This window comes from Anser brachyrhynchus (assembly GCF_964034855.1).
Source record: "Anser brachyrhynchus genome assembly, chromosome: 19".
Classification (NCBI taxonomy): domain Eukaryota; kingdom Metazoa; phylum Chordata; class Aves; order Anseriformes; family Anatidae; genus Anser; species Anser brachyrhynchus.
The window spans coordinates 10,511,351-10,527,432 of NC_137712.1; the positions used below are offsets into that span (position 1 = coordinate 10,511,351).

General features: G+C 50.1%; 3 protein-coding genes across 4 annotated transcripts in view; 1 reads left to right on the top strand and 2 right to left on the bottom strand.

Moving 5' to 3' along the window:
* ANAPC2 (anaphase promoting complex subunit 2) lies at nucleotides 1–10,885 on the bottom strand. Its single transcript, XM_080561499.1, has 13 exons — nucleotides 10,753–10,885; nucleotides 9,506–10,128; nucleotides 8,851–8,983; nucleotides 6,504–6,678; nucleotides 6,245–6,364; nucleotides 5,639–5,756; nucleotides 5,376–5,557; nucleotides 5,087–5,228; nucleotides 4,266–4,341; nucleotides 3,495–3,698; nucleotides 1,820–1,949; nucleotides 1,247–1,482; nucleotides 1–506 (listed from the first exon to the last, which is right to left on the bottom strand). The coding sequence occupies exons 1-13, from the start codon at nucleotides 10,834–10,836 to the stop codon at nucleotides 294–296; spliced, it is 2,436 nt and encodes an 811-aa protein (XP_080417625.1). The 5' UTR covers nucleotides 10,837–10,885; the 3' UTR covers nucleotides 1–293.
* Nucleotides 10,856–13,886, top strand: SSNA1 (SS nuclear autoantigen 1). Its single transcript, XM_080561519.1, has 3 exons — nucleotides 10,856–10,960; nucleotides 11,047–11,246; nucleotides 13,102–13,886. Exons 1-3 carry the CDS (start codon nucleotides 10,909–10,911, stop codon nucleotides 13,228–13,230), a joined length of 381 nt encoding a protein of 126 aa, XP_080417645.1. The 5' UTR covers nucleotides 10,856–10,908; the 3' UTR covers nucleotides 13,231–13,886.
* Nucleotides 12,138–16,082, bottom strand: part of TPRN (taperin) — a 20,662-nt gene continuing 16,717 nt past the window's right edge. For both annotated transcript variants that reach the window (XM_080561498.1, XM_080561497.1), the window contains exon 4: nucleotides 12,138–15,879. In XM_080561498.1, the coding sequence (XP_080417624.1) occupies nucleotides 15,817–15,879 (63 nt within the window). In that variant the 3' untranslated portion in view covers nucleotides 12,138–15,816. The remainder of the gene's footprint in view (nucleotides 15,880–16,082) is intronic.

Below are 16,082 nucleotides of genomic sequence, written 5' to 3' on the forward strand. Positions count from 1 at the left end.
TGAAAAAGAGGATTGCTGGTTTTTATTAACCACTGAAGTAGACCCAGACACTCATTTATGAGCGGAAAGTAATGCGAGCAGCGGCTCCAGGCCAGAAGTTCTGTGGGGTGCACAGCCCAGGCCTCTGCTGAGCTGTCTCCACGTGGAGAAGGACACCCTTCTGGGAAGGGGGCACAGCAACACCCCCTCCAGCAAGAAAAGTTACCCAGCAGGACACAGGGAGCTGGGTGGCACTGAGGAGCTGAGCACAGGCCCAGAGAAGTGACACACAGGAAAGGAGGAACACTTGCAGTCTAGTTGCAGTTCTTGGGCAGGCGATAGACACCTCCGGAGTAGATGAGTTGCTGGTCCCGCACCTTTTTCTGGAGGAACCCCTGCAGCTCTTGTGTATCAATTTCTGTGACCACTGGGCCTGTCATCACGAACATCTTCAGCATGCTGTGAATCCTCTCCAAGGAGAGGCTCTCGAGGTTGGTCAGCATTGCCTGGATGTACGTCCAAAACAGCTACAAGGGGACAGGCAAACAACAGTAAATCACAATCGCATTGGTGCCATGAAGAAAAGGAGTGCTTTAGTATCCCATACCCCAGAAGCACGGCAGGGCTGTAGCTGGCAGTAAGTTCTGCTCTCAGCCATGAAGGCCTGGCCTTTAAACAGGAAATATCCAAGAAGAGCACCAGGTGTCAGGACGCGCAGCTAGAAGGCAGGATCTGGCCTGCAGCACATGCATGACCCTTAGTGGATAAACACAGGTAGGACACCTTCATGCTGCAAGGTGGCACAGCACACGTGCAACATTACACACAGGTACAAAAAGTGCTGGAAGTGTCCAGGGCCCCCACACAGACAAAGGTCCAGCCAATAGTGCTGGGTAAACCTTCTTAGCAGTCTAAGAGCAAATAAATACTGCTTGGGTAAATCCAAGTAATGTCAATTTTCAAATATGAAATCAAATCTCAGGCTACTACTTTTTTTTTTTTTTAACCGAATTAACACATTTACAAACATCCAAATGGTTGCCTGGCTCAGGCATTTTTCTGGAGTGAAGGCTGCTGTACAATACCTGCATCGTCATTGTTAATTATGTTAATTATTTATCACTTCAAAAACCCCTCAAGCTGGACTTGGTCACTGTAGTGGAAAACGCAAACCCGAAGTGCAAGTCAAATCCATCATCCGAATCGGATCCCCAAAGCCAAAAGCACTGGATGTCTGCACAGGCACCCAAGACACACGGACAGGTACCTGCAGCTCTTCCTCCTTCTGGTCAGCCTGCGACGCCATGGCAGAGTCCCCCTCCTCGTCGCTGTCGATCAGAACAACCTTCTCCACCTGGTCCTTCTGCTCCTCCTCGATCACGGTGAAGGTGCCTGGGGGCTCTTCGCGCAGCACACCCTGCTGCAGCCACAGCGTCATCTTACGCTTCAGCGATGTCACGGGCACCTTGAGCACTTCACTCAGCTCCGTCAGCGTCCACGTACCTGCGGAGACCACCGCCGTCAGAGAGGAGCGCAGGGCACCTGCCCACCCTGCAGCATGCCAGGATTTAATCAGAGGATGGGGAAGGCTGGTGAGACACGGCCAGGAGCAAGCAGCTATGTGCAGTGACTGCCTGAAAGCAGACTGGGTGCTGAGCTGTGACGCTTCTGGGTGCTGTCTCCCAGCAGAGCTGGAAACCCAGCCCTAGCTACAGTAGATCCAAGCCCAAAGCAGGTCTTCCTCCTTCTGCGAGACCTCTCATGCCCCACAGCCACCAGAGCAACGTGGCCTTCCCACCCACCCGTGGGTGATACGAGGAGTGCCTGCTGTGTCACTCACTCTTGGTCTGGAAGTGCAGGATGATGGCAGCATGCACAGGAGACACTGACAGGGAGAGGGTGCGATCGGCCAGCTCCACGTCCAAGTTCACCAAGCCCAGGTGGTACTTCCAGTTCAGGGTCCTCATGGCCTGGAAAAGGGGGAAGCAGCAGATCCTCCAGCCCCTCTGTTGCCATGGTGAGCTGATCTCTATTCACCTCCAAGAAATACAAAAGCTGCTCCCCTCCCCAGGAGTCTCCATCCCACCATCCATCCATTCCCCACACCCTCAAAGGAAACATCCTTGGCATAAGTTGTTGTCCCACCCTTGCCCAAGACCAAAGCCCCTCTCCTGCCTGAAAACCTCTGGTAGGGTCAGCACAAGTTGAGGAAATGCTGAAATTCCAACTGCTCCACTCAGGACAAACTCTGACCAGAATATAAATACTCATGTGGGGCGGGATTTCCTCAGAAGAGAGGCAATCTCTTCTGATACCAATGTGAAAAGAGCATTGCTTGTTTTGACGGCTGAAGATGCTCTCAAGTACCAGAGTCGAAAAAATAAAAAATAAAAAATAGAAACAAAATAAAAGGCCACTATTGTACCACCCCTAACTACTTTTTGCAGGCACAAACATCAGTTGGCATCCACATCTGGCACACAGCTGCAGCAGCAGGAGGAGAGAAAATACAGGATCTAGAGCTAGGAGCCTCCCAGCCTCATGGCATGTACCACCTGGTATGTAACAAGTTCAAGAAAGGATACGGAAAACCAAGCCTCAAGTGGAGTCAGAGAACAATGGGATAGGCAAATGGAAACATCAGTGTGAGACACCAAATTGTGTTTGAGTTAGCTGCAAAGAACCATCTGTGCATGCACACAGACTCTACACTGGCATGACAAGCAGCTTTGAGTGATCCATGATCCAGAGGCGTGCTCTGCGCTCCACCAGGTGAGAAGCAAGGAATAAAGGTAAGACCACAGCTCTGGAAGTGACCTATATCTCTCCATAACTTCCAGACAGATGCTCCTGCTTCCAACACGTTGGCTAACTGCCAGGACCAAGTGCTGAGCTGCAAAGTGACCAAACGCACTTGCACCTAAATCACCTGTCACGGAGCTGAGGGACCATCCTGAAATGAATGAAACATCCCAGGAAAAAACACAGAGAGAAGACACAATGTTCACCTCGCTCTGGTCTGACACTGAATCTCCTGCAACAGGCTGGAAAGGAGACCATGCGAAAAGAGCTTCTTTTCAAGAGGACAAACAGAAAAGTGACAGGGTACTGAAGATGAGAGGTCCAGCATGGACAGGATGTCACTCTTGTTACTATAGCAGTTATGCCAACAAGCTTAGACCAGACTCAGATGCCTAAGTCCTTCCACCTCACTGTCCATTTAACTAACACTGATTTGTCTTAGAAAACTCTCTGAACTTTTAGAAAACCCCATAAAGGCTACTAGTCAGGCACCCCATAAAGAGAGAAACCATTCTTTTCGAAATAGCTAAGCTACTGCAGCTTCTAATCCAGTTTCAAAGCTGAAGAGCTTTGGGATTCCACCATAACAGTGCAGGTGTTGTAGCAGCTACACCTTAATGTTAAAGGGAACTTCGGAAAAGCTGCGCAAAACCATGCTATAAAGTGGAGGTAACAGCATAAACCTCTTTTAAGGAGGGTTAAGGATGGCTCACCTTTAATTTCTCATACTTCTTGGAATAGGCTTCCATGGCTTCCTTGACCTGCTCTGGAAGCTCTAGCTTCTCCTCTTTCAGCGGTGGCCAGAACTCACTTGACAGGATAACAGCAACGAGGCTGAACGGCGGCCTCTCCTCCTCTGGGAGCTTCTCTTCCTCATCACGAATGTTGGCATTAATGCGTCTCGAGTCAGCCATATCCTGGAAAAGGCAAAGGAAGCTAAGGCAGCTCCTTCTCTTCCAAGTCAGTGCTAAACCTTAGGAAAGGAGAAGCTTAAACAGGGCACCTAACATTGTGTCCAGGAGATGATGGGAAAAGTCATCAACATTTGTGCCTACTAGCCACTAAGCCAGGCTACTAGATACTCAGAAACGTGTGGGGAGGCTGGGGAAGGACTGACAACTCAACACTGCCCTACAGCGGAGCCCCTCCAGACTTGTCTTCTTCCCACTGTGCCCCCAGTGAATGAAACTCCATAGCCCCAACCCTGGAGGAGCTGGAATAGTCCAGCTCCTCAACAGCCAGAACCCTGCACTGCAAGAAGGGCAAGAGAAACAACAGCACCGGAGCAACCACCCCCGAGTCAATAATCCTACCCACAGGACTTGAAGAACAGACATTAGTGAACGCAATTCTGCCAATTCAGCCCCCTCACTGGGATTCCCATAACCCCATTTCCCTAAAAGACCCTTTTGGGGTCACTAAATCCCTCACCTTCACCAGTGAGCTCAAACACCCAGGACTTGAATTAACAACAACAAAATTACCTTTAACATGACTTCGCAATAGTGCATCTGAGCTTCACCAAACCGCAGCTTGAGCAGCTCCACGTTGCGGATTTCCCTGGCAAGAGAAACAAAGGATCAGACACATGTTCCTCTGACAGGCTAGCCTGGCCTGGCCCCTATCCCTTGTGACACAGCCAAAAAAAAGGAGTCCCTGACATAATGGTGCTCTTCCTAGGAAGCCTCGTAAGGCTTCTTGTCTGCAGAGGATGCCTCCCAGCATCTCAGTGAGGAACAGTCACTTCCTCTGTAGGCCAGCAGCTTTTTGAAGACCCTCCAACCCCTTTCGTTCGGACAAGCACAGCAGCAGGCCAGCCTCCCTGACTCCACAGTACAGCCCCAGCATTTGGCGAGCTACGCGCAGGAGACTGCTCGTCGCAGACATGGCCCGCACTGGCTGCACGTCACAGAAAGGAAAACCACTGCAGCTGATGATTCAATAGACAAACCGGGTTGCGGCTGAGGTTTCCTGATGCTTCATCCCCTTTTTGTACCTTTACACTTTCTGCTGACCCAAAGCAGCCCCTGCAGGTTGTCAGAGCTACCAGAACATACGGGATGGAGCTACGAGGGTGTCTGTGCTTCCAGTTTCCTACATTAGTGCAAGCCAAGGGCAACACTGAGCAGGAAGCAGCCAGTGAATAGGTGAGCACATGAAATTCTAGGTGCAAACCCGAAGCTGCAGGGAAGACAGAAAGATAATCCTGACTCCAGAAATGCCATTTTGTAGGACCAAGTCTGAAGCACAGTTTTGTCAGGTGATTTTACCTGGAAAGCCCTGGGGCTGGGCATTGGGACCTCACCTCTCAGCACTGTAGTTGAACTGATGGAGCAGCCGGTCTGCCAGAAGCGTGCGGTATTCGTTGATAAACAGGTCCTTGCTGCCATAGATGCTCACCAGCAGGCTGATGATGTCTGAGGACCGACGCTTGGAACTTGATTTCCCTAGGGAAATCCAGCAGACAACAGTGGGAGATTATCAAAGACCTGCCCCAGCACAGGTCAGCTCTAGAGGACTAACGAGTGACTCAGGACTACAGACAGCCACGGGAAGAGAGTGGGGTGCCTCGACTTCTGTCCTTGGCATCTAACCTGGATCTGCATCAACCGGGTCAGGAACCCAGTCCCCTGGTTCTGAGATGTCATCATCACTCTCCTGGCCATTCTCCAGCGTCACAGGATCAGCTTTCGAGAGCTCATTTGCAAGATCACCAGAGCCCTCGGCATCCCCTGTAAGGCCGGCCACAATCTGCCGCACTGTGTCTTCCCGAGTCCTGCCGAAAGGCAAGAGAAACAGCAAATGAAGGGGAGGGTAGAGAAGAGGAATGCACAAGACTGCCCTGCAAGCCTCTTACCTGAGGTACTTCCTGATGGGCTCGCAGGCAACCTCCAGAATAACCATGGAGGGGTCAAGCTCCCGCAAGGCTTTGATGGCTGAGATGTACAAAGTGATGATGTCTGATGTGTTGACACCTACAAGAGAGGGGCAGGGGGGCAGTTCAGAGTCCCAGAGCACAGACTAACAGTCTGGATGCAAGACAGGCTGCTCCAAGCCCTCTGTTAGATCTATGGAGCTGAAGGCAAAGGGCTTGCTGCCCTTCTGCCCTGTCCACAGGGATAGATCAGACCCATATGACTGAGAAACCAGTCCCAACCACAAACACAGGCTCAGAGACTACAATAAACCAGCTCAGCCCAGGCTGTGTGTTAACAGAGAAGCCTTTAACCGCTTGGATAAAAGGTAGAGTTCTAGGTCGGCTTCTCACTGTACCCCAAAAATGAGGCAAGAAGGGGCTGGGATGTAATCAGCTACTAGTGCCCAACACGGGGAGCACACGATGTGCAGAGCCTGGCTGCCTCTCGCTCAACAAACACAAAATGGGATGACAGCTCCCAGCAGATCCCCACTCATGACCAGGCTTCTTACAGTGTTGTGACATACACAGGGATGTAAAACCCACCAGGATGCAGAAGTCGCATTTCCAGAGCACTTTTTAGGGAGCTGAGCAGCTGCTGCCTCTGATTAGTCCTTTCCAGGCAGAACTTGAGGTCCTCCACAGCAGGCTTTGACTCTGGGAAATCTACAGACCAGGCAGTGATTAGAAACTGTGCCACGCTCCATGGGGAGGCAAGAGGAGATGGCATGGCACATCAGGAGGTGACAGATCTATCATGAAGCCAAGCCCAGGAGTCAATGAACACTGAATGGGTCACGCCTACCTCGAATAATGCTGAAGAGCTCTTCAATGCGCATGCTGGCGTAGATGCGGTAGAAGAACCTCTGGACGTGGCACCGCCAGCGTTTCAAGGTGCTGCTAGCTTCTGGAGTGGAGCGAGCCAAGGGACCATCCTGCAGGAAAACTCTGCTGAGCCAGCCAATCACTTTCTCAATCCACTGCAACGGAAGAGGGAGAGCAGAGAGCTGGTGAGCACAGCATCACCTCTAGCTGCTCTCCAAACACACCCTGGCTGGGGTTATAGCTGGGGAAAGCCTAGCTGGAAGAAGAGCTGAACCCCATGACCTACAGGAGGTAGACTCTGCAGATTTCTCTGAGAAGATCAGGGGTGACTGAGGACCGTGCACAGGTGCTGGGCTCCAAAAAAAAAGGACAAGGTATATTCAAAAACTTGCAGACTATTCAATTCTTGCAAAATTCTGTTCTTTTCTATTCCACACTTGCAGAACTATTCTCTTTATGAGAATTTGAGTAAATTTCCCATCTCACCATCTTTGGCCCAGAATTTCTGTGCTTCCTGAAATCAATAAAGAACAAGCAAGCCACCTCAAAGACTCGCAGATATAGTCATACCAGCCAAACTCAGGCACTTGAGACAAGACCACAAATACCAACCTTGTCACTTAATAATTAAATCCTACAACCTGGCCAAAGAGCATCAGGTGGTTAACTTTGTATATTGGAGATTTAGTTTTCTACAGATAAATGTGCATTTGTCGTTATTTCAAATGTACTCAGCTACAATATCCAAATATTCAAAACAAATTGTTTTATTTTCTCTTTAGGGTAACAAAAGCATAACACTATCTGAGGTAGTATTTGAGTATTAATAGTTACTAGATATTATCTTTTGATAACCAGATTTGGACAGCCTGAAACAAAAATGCTAAGTCCAGATCTGTTTTGCTGATGTTAATTTTTAGTTATCTGTTTGACTGAGGGAACACTGAAGACGTGAGGAATGCACAAGTTCTGCTAATAATTACAAGGCAGTACAAACCTGAGAAGTACTGAACACCTGGGCAGCAATTCTGGGCAAAACTGTAGAAAAGCTGATAAAGCATTCTGCTAAAGAACAAAACGAAAGGACTGTAACTGATGCAGAGCAACTCAGTTTTAAGGAATAACCTTATTATCAAACAAACCCATTTTTTATCCTGGGCGTTTGTCTTCTCTGAGTGTTCCTGTTATAGCTGGATTATCAACTGACATTCCGGACTGCCTCTGACATGTCTGAGAAGGAGGTTTGCTCTTAGCACTTGTACATTTAGCAAGCTCTTTCTCAGTTTTCTCCTATTTAACCTTTAGCTAGCCAGGTTTGTGCCTTTTTTTCTTTAATGTCTCTTCCTAATGCTAACATCTTCTAATGTCCTGCAGCCAAACACACTGGCCTTTTCTGAAGACGTGGGAGCACGGGGACCTTCTGCAATGTGTGACAAGTGGAGCGCAGCTGCATTTTCCCTGGTGTCCTTAAACAGTCTCCAGGTCACCTGAAAGCATTTTACACTAGGGCCAAAAAAGAAAGTGTTGCGCAGCAACTACTGGGAAGAAAATTCCAAATCACTGCCGCTGTTTGCAGACAACAAAAAAGGCCAGCATGACAAACAGCAAGGAAACTGGGACAACCACGCAGAGCAGCCTGGTTCGCATGGCAACCTGACCTCACGCATTGTTCTTCAACGCAGGCAAACGCAAGGGCATGCACCAAGGAACAAAAAGTGCAGAGCAAGCCTGCAGAACAGAGCCCGTATCCCAGAAGAGCCATAACTCTGAGAAGAATTTTAAGGTCATACAGAGCAAATAACACAAACTCGGTTTAAGGTAGCAGCAAAAGAACTGGATAGATGCAAGGAAGGATTTTAATTCTGTATGCAGCCCACTGGAGAAATGAATACCAGAACACTATCTCCCATCCTTGCTTCCTGATTTAAAGGGATGCTGAAAAATTAGAAAGTGAAGAGAAAACAGCTGCACAAATTGAAGTTATGGGCCCACCTATACACAGGGAGGGCCTTCTACAGGTTAGGTGGCACTTCACGTTCACATAGATTGTAGAACAGAACCACAGAAATTCCCTCGTTAATAGGGACATCACCAGGTGAAATGTAGCGGTGTGCTATGCATAGGTCAGAGCAAACATTCTCCTGTAACATTAAATCAAAATGGAAAGTTTTAACCACTCCTCTTCTGCCTGGGATAGTGGAAGTCACAGCCCAGGAACAGACATTTTCAGGGAGAATCAGGAATTTCACCTGAGCAGCTACACCAGTAACAGGAGCAGCTCCACATCTCCAGAGCAAGGGCCCTGACTGCCCCCACGCCTTCCTCACCTCCTGGAACTCATTCAGGAAAGAGTGCTCATATTCGCCCCTGCATCTCTGCTCCATCCTCTCCTCGATCATCCTGTGCAAGATGGTTGTGACAGCATCGGCGCTCACTCTCTCCAGCAAATTCAACCGGCGGCTGCAGACACAGACAGAGACCTGTTTCAGAGTGACCAAAAGCGAAAGTACAAGCAAATAAAGAAAATCTAACTAACTGAAGGCACCGACCTCCCCGCATGGTCCATGGATGTACGAACAGCTCTTAATTTAAATGCTCTGAGAGCCTGCACAGATGCACTACATATATGATAGATGAAACTACTGCTATCCCATCTTATTCAGAAGCATTATTTTCTAGCTATCAAAAGCTTTTTCATTTAGAGAAGTTTGCTTCTTTGGGACAGAAGGCCTTAAAAAAGACGGTGATATTCCCACAGCCAGTAAAAAGAGCTTCAGTCTAAAAATCTGCTCCAGTTCAGCCACCAGCTAGCCAGCAGCCACAGAAACTCTGTGTGAAGTTTCCTAGGCGGTACTATGTCACTGCCTGCGTAACCCCATGCACAACTCCTCCAGTTTTCAGACACAACAAGACCTGCTGCTGCCACCCTCCCTGGACTATCTGCTCGTTCTGTGAGACACCACCAGCCCATAACGTACGTACAGAATGTCATTGAGCTGCTGAAACTGCTCCATGGCTTTGGGACACCAGCACTGCTCCCTCTTACTGCCGCAGCCTGCGCACACCTGGCTCTCCCCTCCGCCCTCCTCCGTATCACTCTCTTGCTCGTTCTCACTCATGCTGCTCTCACACTCGTTCATTCCTTCTTCTCCTTTCTTCCACTGCCGCATGTATATCCGGAAAGTGCGGCTATAGAACTGCTGGATCATTTCTTGGAAGGACTTTGTGGTGGAGAAAAAAAGGATAGCTTTGAACATGGTGTAGACCTTCTCTTGCAGCATCTGAGCGCCTGTCCCCAGCAGCAAGCCCGCCTTGGTCCATCTCTCCAGGAGCTCCAGGCTGTTTAGGTAGGGGTCCAGGCGGCACTTGAGAAGACAAAACGCGTCCAGAAGGAGCGAGGAGCACTGAGGCTCCTCCGCGGTGTTTTCATACTGGCCAATGCAGTTCCAGAACTCAGGAGCTATATTCGCCTGAAGGTCCGTCTGCAACACCTCGATGAACCACTCTTCCACGATCGAGTGCAGGTCGTAACAGCGCAGCACCTCCAGGGCAGCCCGTAGGTCGGCATCCTTCAGCGGCCCCACAGGATCAGACCTTGGTGCTGCCTGGAAAGCAGAAGGGACAGCAAGTCAAGCACACTTCTGTAGGTAGATCTGTGGCAGAAGAGACCGCTTGGCCCTGAGGAGTGGAGACCAAATGCACGCAGGCTCTGCTGAACAGCACCAGGCCAGGGTCTCTTCCACTGCTGGAAGCCAACCATCCACCTCAGAGGCCCAATTCCCAAACGCCACCACCCACCGCGGTCCCCGTCGGCGGCTGCTGCAGGAGGCACAGGCTGGTGCCACGTGCCACCCCAAAACACAAGGCCCTGGAACAAAACCCCAAAATTGTCTTCTGCAGGGAGCAATCAGGCAGACAGCTGCAGCACCGAGGGAGGAAGCAGCGGTCTTTCTGGCCGCTTTTCCACCACACAGCTCGTCACGGAGGGCGTTGGGGCCATGGCACCTCATCACGGAGGGCTTTGGGGCCACGTCGAGAGAGCGAACAGAAAACCAGACCCGAAAGTAGAGGGGCCGGGGCCGGACCCCGGGACCCCCTCAGGCACCACGGCTCCCCCGGGTCCCCCCCGGTTCCCCCCGGCCCCAAGACGAGGGCGGCTGCGGCGCCCCCCCCCGCGGCGCCCCGAGCCCCCGGCACCCCCCGGCCGCCCCCGGCCGCCCCCCGCTCACCAGCCCCAGGGCCGCGGGCGGCACCAGGGCGGTGCTGAGCTGGTGCCAGGCCGCCGAGAGCTCCTCGCCCGCCGGCGGCTCCATGCGGGCAGCGCCGCAGGAAGAGGCGGAGCGCGGCGGGGCCGTTGGCAGGGCCGGGCCGGGCCGGGAGCCGCGATGGGCGAGCCGGGCGCGGCGCTGCAGGGCTACAACGCGGCGCTGCTGGAGGGTGAGCGGGGCCGGGCGGGTGAGCGGGGCCGGGCCGGGCCGGGCCGGGTGCTGACGGGCCGGGCCGGGCCGGGCCGTGCCGGGCAGGGCTGGCGGAGCTGCGAGCCCGGCGGGAGGAGCTGAACGGGCGGATCCGGGAGGAGGAGGCGGAGCGCGGCCGGCTGCAGGCCCGGCTCGGGGCGCTGAGCCAGCGGCTGGCCCGCACCAACGAGAGCCTGGCCGGGCACCTGGCCGCACGGAGCGACCTGGACAGGAGCATCGCCGAAACGGAGGCGGCTTACGGCAAGGTACCGGGCCCGACACCCTGCCTGAGGGAGGAAAGGGGATTTGGGGCGGTCTGGGGGCTCTGCTGGGCTGCCCCCGGCTGAGCAGGGGCGGGGGAAGCCACAGAACGCTGTGAAAATAGAGGGAAATGGTCCCTGGGCCCCCGAACCCTGACAAAAGGCCCCCTCACCAACACTGTCATCCGGGGAGAGGGGAAAGGAAAAGGAGGAAAGCAGACACGGCCAGAAGACCAGGAATCCAAGCAGGTAACAACAAACCGATGCCAGAACTGTTGGCCCCGCTCTTGCTGGCCTACGCTCTTTTTGCTTCACTTTCATGTAAACTCATCTTCCGTCTTTCTATTAGGCAGCATCTGCCATATCGTCACTGAAAGAGCAGGAATGTCAGAGCAGTAAGGGGGCAGGAGGCAAGCGAACAGCACAAGGGCTGACCATCGCTGTCATTTCTGTTGTGGGATGGCTCAGTCCCTTCAGCTTTCCTGGATTTGTAACCTCTGTTGGGCAGGGACTGCTTCATTCCGCTGACAGGATAACAGCTGAGTTCGCTTTTAAAATAAAACTCCAATCAGCTTTTGAAAAAAGTAAAAGAATCTTTCCAGGTAGTTGCCTAAATTTTCCTTTTCCCCCCTTTTTTTGAATGCAACAACTGCTATAAGTGTTGAATCCTCTTATCTCCTCAGGCCAGTACCTTCTGGCCAGCCTTCCTGGCAGCAGCTGTTTTTCAGATGAAGCTGGAGCTGATTTCTCTGCCTGCTTCACGACCTGATGGTTTAGGGTGAAGGGGAGAACTCACATAGAAAATGTAACAGCTTAGAAATTTTGTTGTAAAGCTACACAAACAACAGCAAAGGTTCTAAAAGAAACCTCCCCTGAGATACAAGTCACAACCCCCTATCCTACAAACAAATTCATGTTTATTGAAATTAGAAGACAAAGTCACAGTAGGTAAAAAGCCAAGGTGGTTAGGAGAGGAAATGCAGACATCCTGCAAATAGAAACAAGTAACAAAGTTCCTTTCCTGTGGATTTCCATCTCTTGTCTGTAATCATACTCTTTGCCTTTCCCCCAGCCCATGAGTCGCAGGACTCCGTCCCCATCCACCTCATTCTTCCATGGACACAGACAACAAGATCCCAACTTCTAGTGGCGTGTCGGCCTTCGGGGCACTTGCCTTCATCTCTTCTCTGACCACTTAATGATTTCCACAAGTTCACAGGAGTGTAAAAATGATCTTTGGGACTACAGCCCTGCTACAACATTTTGTTACAGTTGTCCACCGTGTTACAACTTTACAACGGGGAGATGGACAGGCAACAAGATTTTCTAAGCCTAGCATAGCCTTGTATCCTAACGCACCACAAGTGCGAGTGCTAAATTATATAAAACATAAGCTAAAAACAGAAGAAAATGAATAAAAGTAGAAAGATTTAGTCTGACTTAAGGTCATTGTGGAGTTGAGTAACATCTTGAAGCAAGAAACCTAAAGTGTGCAGTTTTAATAGTAGAAGACAGTTGAAACGGTGTCTGAGTACAATTCTAATACTGATTTAAAAAGCCCAAGTATCAGCATCTCTTAAAAACTAAAGTTTAGTCCACAGCCTGCTGCAGCAGGAAGTTCTCTGTCTTGTGTTCGAAGACAGATAAATTGCTTAAGTTATTTCTCATTCAAAAAATGGGCATAAACCAGAGAAATTCCTCCACGGATATTCCTGCAGTGAGATAGAATACCTAATTCTCAGCGGTGTATCATCCTAAGGGATGGAGAGTCCCTCTTGCTCCAAGGTAGATCAGGTGAATTCAGAGAGAACTGTTTAGTTGATGTAAAAAAATAAGCTGTTTTTATTTCCTTCTTTCCCAGATTCTGGAGAGTTCTCAGACATTGCTAGATGTCCTGAAGGGAGAAATTGGGAGTGCTAGTAAAGCCAGTGAGCCGAAAAGCACTTCAAAACAAAAAGAAAAACTAACAAGTGGACAAAAGCATTCCTAAACTCGTTCTTCAGCCTGGCAAAGCCTGTTGGTCTGGGACAGCTGCTGTTCTGGTACAAGGATGCCACATTTAATAAAAGTCTTTGTTTGCAGGAGTACGTTTGCCTTTCAAATGCACTTTGGTATTAGTTAGAGGACTGCTAAATGTAATCCCCTCATGCTAGGGATCAGGGTAGGTATCCTACAAAAATACCCTTTCTTTCGGGCACAGTGATACCAAAGCATATCAGAGGAGGTGACACACGAGCTAATGCTCCTGCCCTCAGCCAGCCTTCAGCTTGCTTTGCCAAGAACAAGCTAAGCATTCGTCTGGTACAGACAGGGATTAGCACGCAAAGCCGGGAAGTGCAAAGGCAGCACTCAGCGAGGTGCGAGTCACAGCCACAAGGCAGAGCGGGCAAACTGGGAGAGGGAATAGAGAGGTCAGCAGTACACCAGAACACCATGGGCCCCTCTTGAGATGCACGCTGCGCTCTCGGGCCTCCACCGAGCCCGTCCTAACTAGAGAAGGTGCAGGCACAGAGCTCATTCACTGAGATCAGCACGCAGAGTACCAGAGCAGCATTTCAGTCAGCTGAAGTCAGTGAAGCAACCTGGAGGATATTGTTCACTTTGATCCACAGCAGAATGAAGCCAGGACTAGTTCAAACAGCTTGTCCCTAACTTAAACTGCAAGCAGCTTTTGCTTCACCACTTGCAGTTTTGTTAGGCTGCAACTCTAGAGACGGGGCCGCTATAAGGCCGTGGCCTGAGCTTTCTGCAGTAAAAGATGCTCACTGGGACCTTTTCTACTAGAAAAAAAGTGCAGAATGTTTTCCTCCCTGCTCACCTTTGGCCCTGTGTGCAGCTACTGGCTGTGGGCACTGCTCAGTGTTCACGTATCTGATAGCTTAGTTTTCCCTTAAATCACCAGCAGTCTTAGCATCTTGCTTTTTAAGTGTTTCATTACTGGGAAAAGACTTCAGCACATAGGATTCACTGCTCTTTCCACTGTATTTCTGCCATTTCTAGATAATTTTGAAAGGACGAGTCTTAGAAGTGCAAGGAGAAGAAAAGTGTTCCTTGTACCTCTAGCCAACATTTAACAAAGTGGTATCTCATTCTTACGGATTATCTTTCCTGAAATACACAGGCACCCAGGGCAGATGAAGAGGAGAACAGGTAGAAGTAGGTATGGCCTAACATTTATCCTCAACTGTATTTTTCAGCAGAACTTCCTCCTGCTGCTACAATATACACCAAAACGAGTGCAAGGCACACAGAACATTTTCAGTTCTTAGATCGGTGTCAGCTTGACTAGACATTCATTGTCTATATGTAATAGACAAACCAATAAAAGCATCAAATGTAAAAGATGCCAGCCGGGTCCTTTAGATAGAGCCATATGCTGGGGTACCACTCATTTCATCAAGCCCAAAGAGGCCATATCTATTCCAACCGCATCTCTTTTAATCTCAGAAGTACAAATCACATTAGCAGCAGTGTTCAGTCTTTTCCAGAGTGCAATTTTGACCCTGAGTTTACAGTAGTAAAGAATTTAAATGGAAGAGTCTAGCAGATTCCTTTGCATATTGGCTGCATTAAACATTTACAATGGAACTATAAAAACACTAGAAAAAAATCATATTCCTTGTTCAAGTTCTGCAGAAGAAAGGAGTGAAACAGCCCTTCTGTGCTTTGCATAGAGAAGCAGAGTGAGCATGGCAAGAAGCAAGTCTCCCCGCCAAGACAAATACATCTTGGACCTGGCCTCATTAGATTCTGGAACAAAACAAGAGGAACTGGCAAACAAGCACAATTAGCAATTATTAGAGACTGGACAGCAGAGGCAGTTACGGAGAGATCAAAGCTATGGCCAATGTTTGGGAATCTTCAAGAGGCTCAAGCCAAGCTAGCCTGGACGCTTCTTTACAGATCAGTGCAAAAGTGACACCTAAAACTAAAAGCATTTATTCCCCTTCCTACCCCTCACATTCAGCTTCCTTCACAAGAATGTAACTGGCACATAAATTCCCTGACAGCTCAGGGAAACTAGACCCAGAAACATGTTGGGAACAAACCGTGAACCTTCAACAGTTCTCCGAGCTGACACCCGCTGTCATCCCACTGTCATATCACAACCACAAGAGCTACCTGCCCAGATATTTCCAGGGCTCAACCTTCAGAACTGTTCTCTCGTTAGGGACCCCAGCGAGGAAGTGTTACAAAAGCTGTCCAGACCCCATACAGTGCTTGGATGAGCGGACTCGGGTAAGCACTAGGAGAATCTACATCCATCCTGTATTACAGATGGGTTCTTAAGAGGCTTGTCTAATCGACAGCTGATCTTGAACAAGGAATATATGCAAGGCCACAGGTAGAATAAATCATATGCCCTAAAAGTAGTAGTTAGGTCCCAGAATCCAGTGCAAATATCCTCCATAGACACCCAATGGCATCTAGTCCACCCTTGGCATCAGGATCCTATGAAAACTGTGATGAGGGAGGGACGCAGAAGGTTATTTCTGTGGTGCTTGCGTGGAGTCTCAGGAGGTGCACTGACGGGTTCTGTCCAGCAGCTGCTGCTGCAGGCTACAGGACGAAGCGATCAGAAGTACAGGGCAGGCTCACTGCTGAAGTCGGAGAGTCCGCCCTTCTCCGCTGGAGTGAGCTGTGGAGAAAGCAGAGTCGAAATGGAGGCCTCATCAAATCTAGAGCAAGCCAGTATCCACACCTCTGGGTGGTGAAGGCTGCACTGGCACCTTGCCCGGGGCTAACGCGCGCATTTAATTCTCCTCCAGAAGTGCCCTGCAGTACAAAGCGTGCCAACTGCCTTAAGACTTCCTCACACACAGGGAGAGGCAGGGCTGCTGG

Bases quoted from the DNA above. Each gene is read 5' to 3' on its own strand.
- SSNA1 (XM_080561519.1), top strand. From the start codon at position 10,909: ATGGGCGAGCCGGGCGCGGCGCTGCAGGGCTACAACGCGGCGCTGCTG. The intron at 10,961-11,046 runs GTGAGCGGGGCC...CGTGCCGGGCAG, and splicing joins CAACGCGGCGCTGCTGGAGG to GGCTGGCGGAGCTGCGAGCC. The intron at 11,247-13,101 runs GTACCGGGCCCG...CTTCTTTCCCAG, and splicing joins CGGAGGCGGCTTACGGCAAG to ATTCTGGAGAGTTCTCAGAC.
- ANAPC2 (XM_080561499.1), bottom strand. From the start codon at position 10,836: ATGGAGCCGCCGGCGGGCGAGGAGCTCTCGGCGGCCTGGCACCAGCTC. The intron at 5,558-5,638 runs GTAAGAGGCTTG...GCCTTTCGGCAG, and splicing joins CCCATCAGGAAGTACCTCAG to GACTCGGGAAGACACAGTGC. The intron at 3,699-4,265 runs GTAATTTTGTTG...TGCCTTTTCCAG, and splicing joins ATTGCGAAGTCATGTTAAAG to GATATGGCTGACTCGAGACG.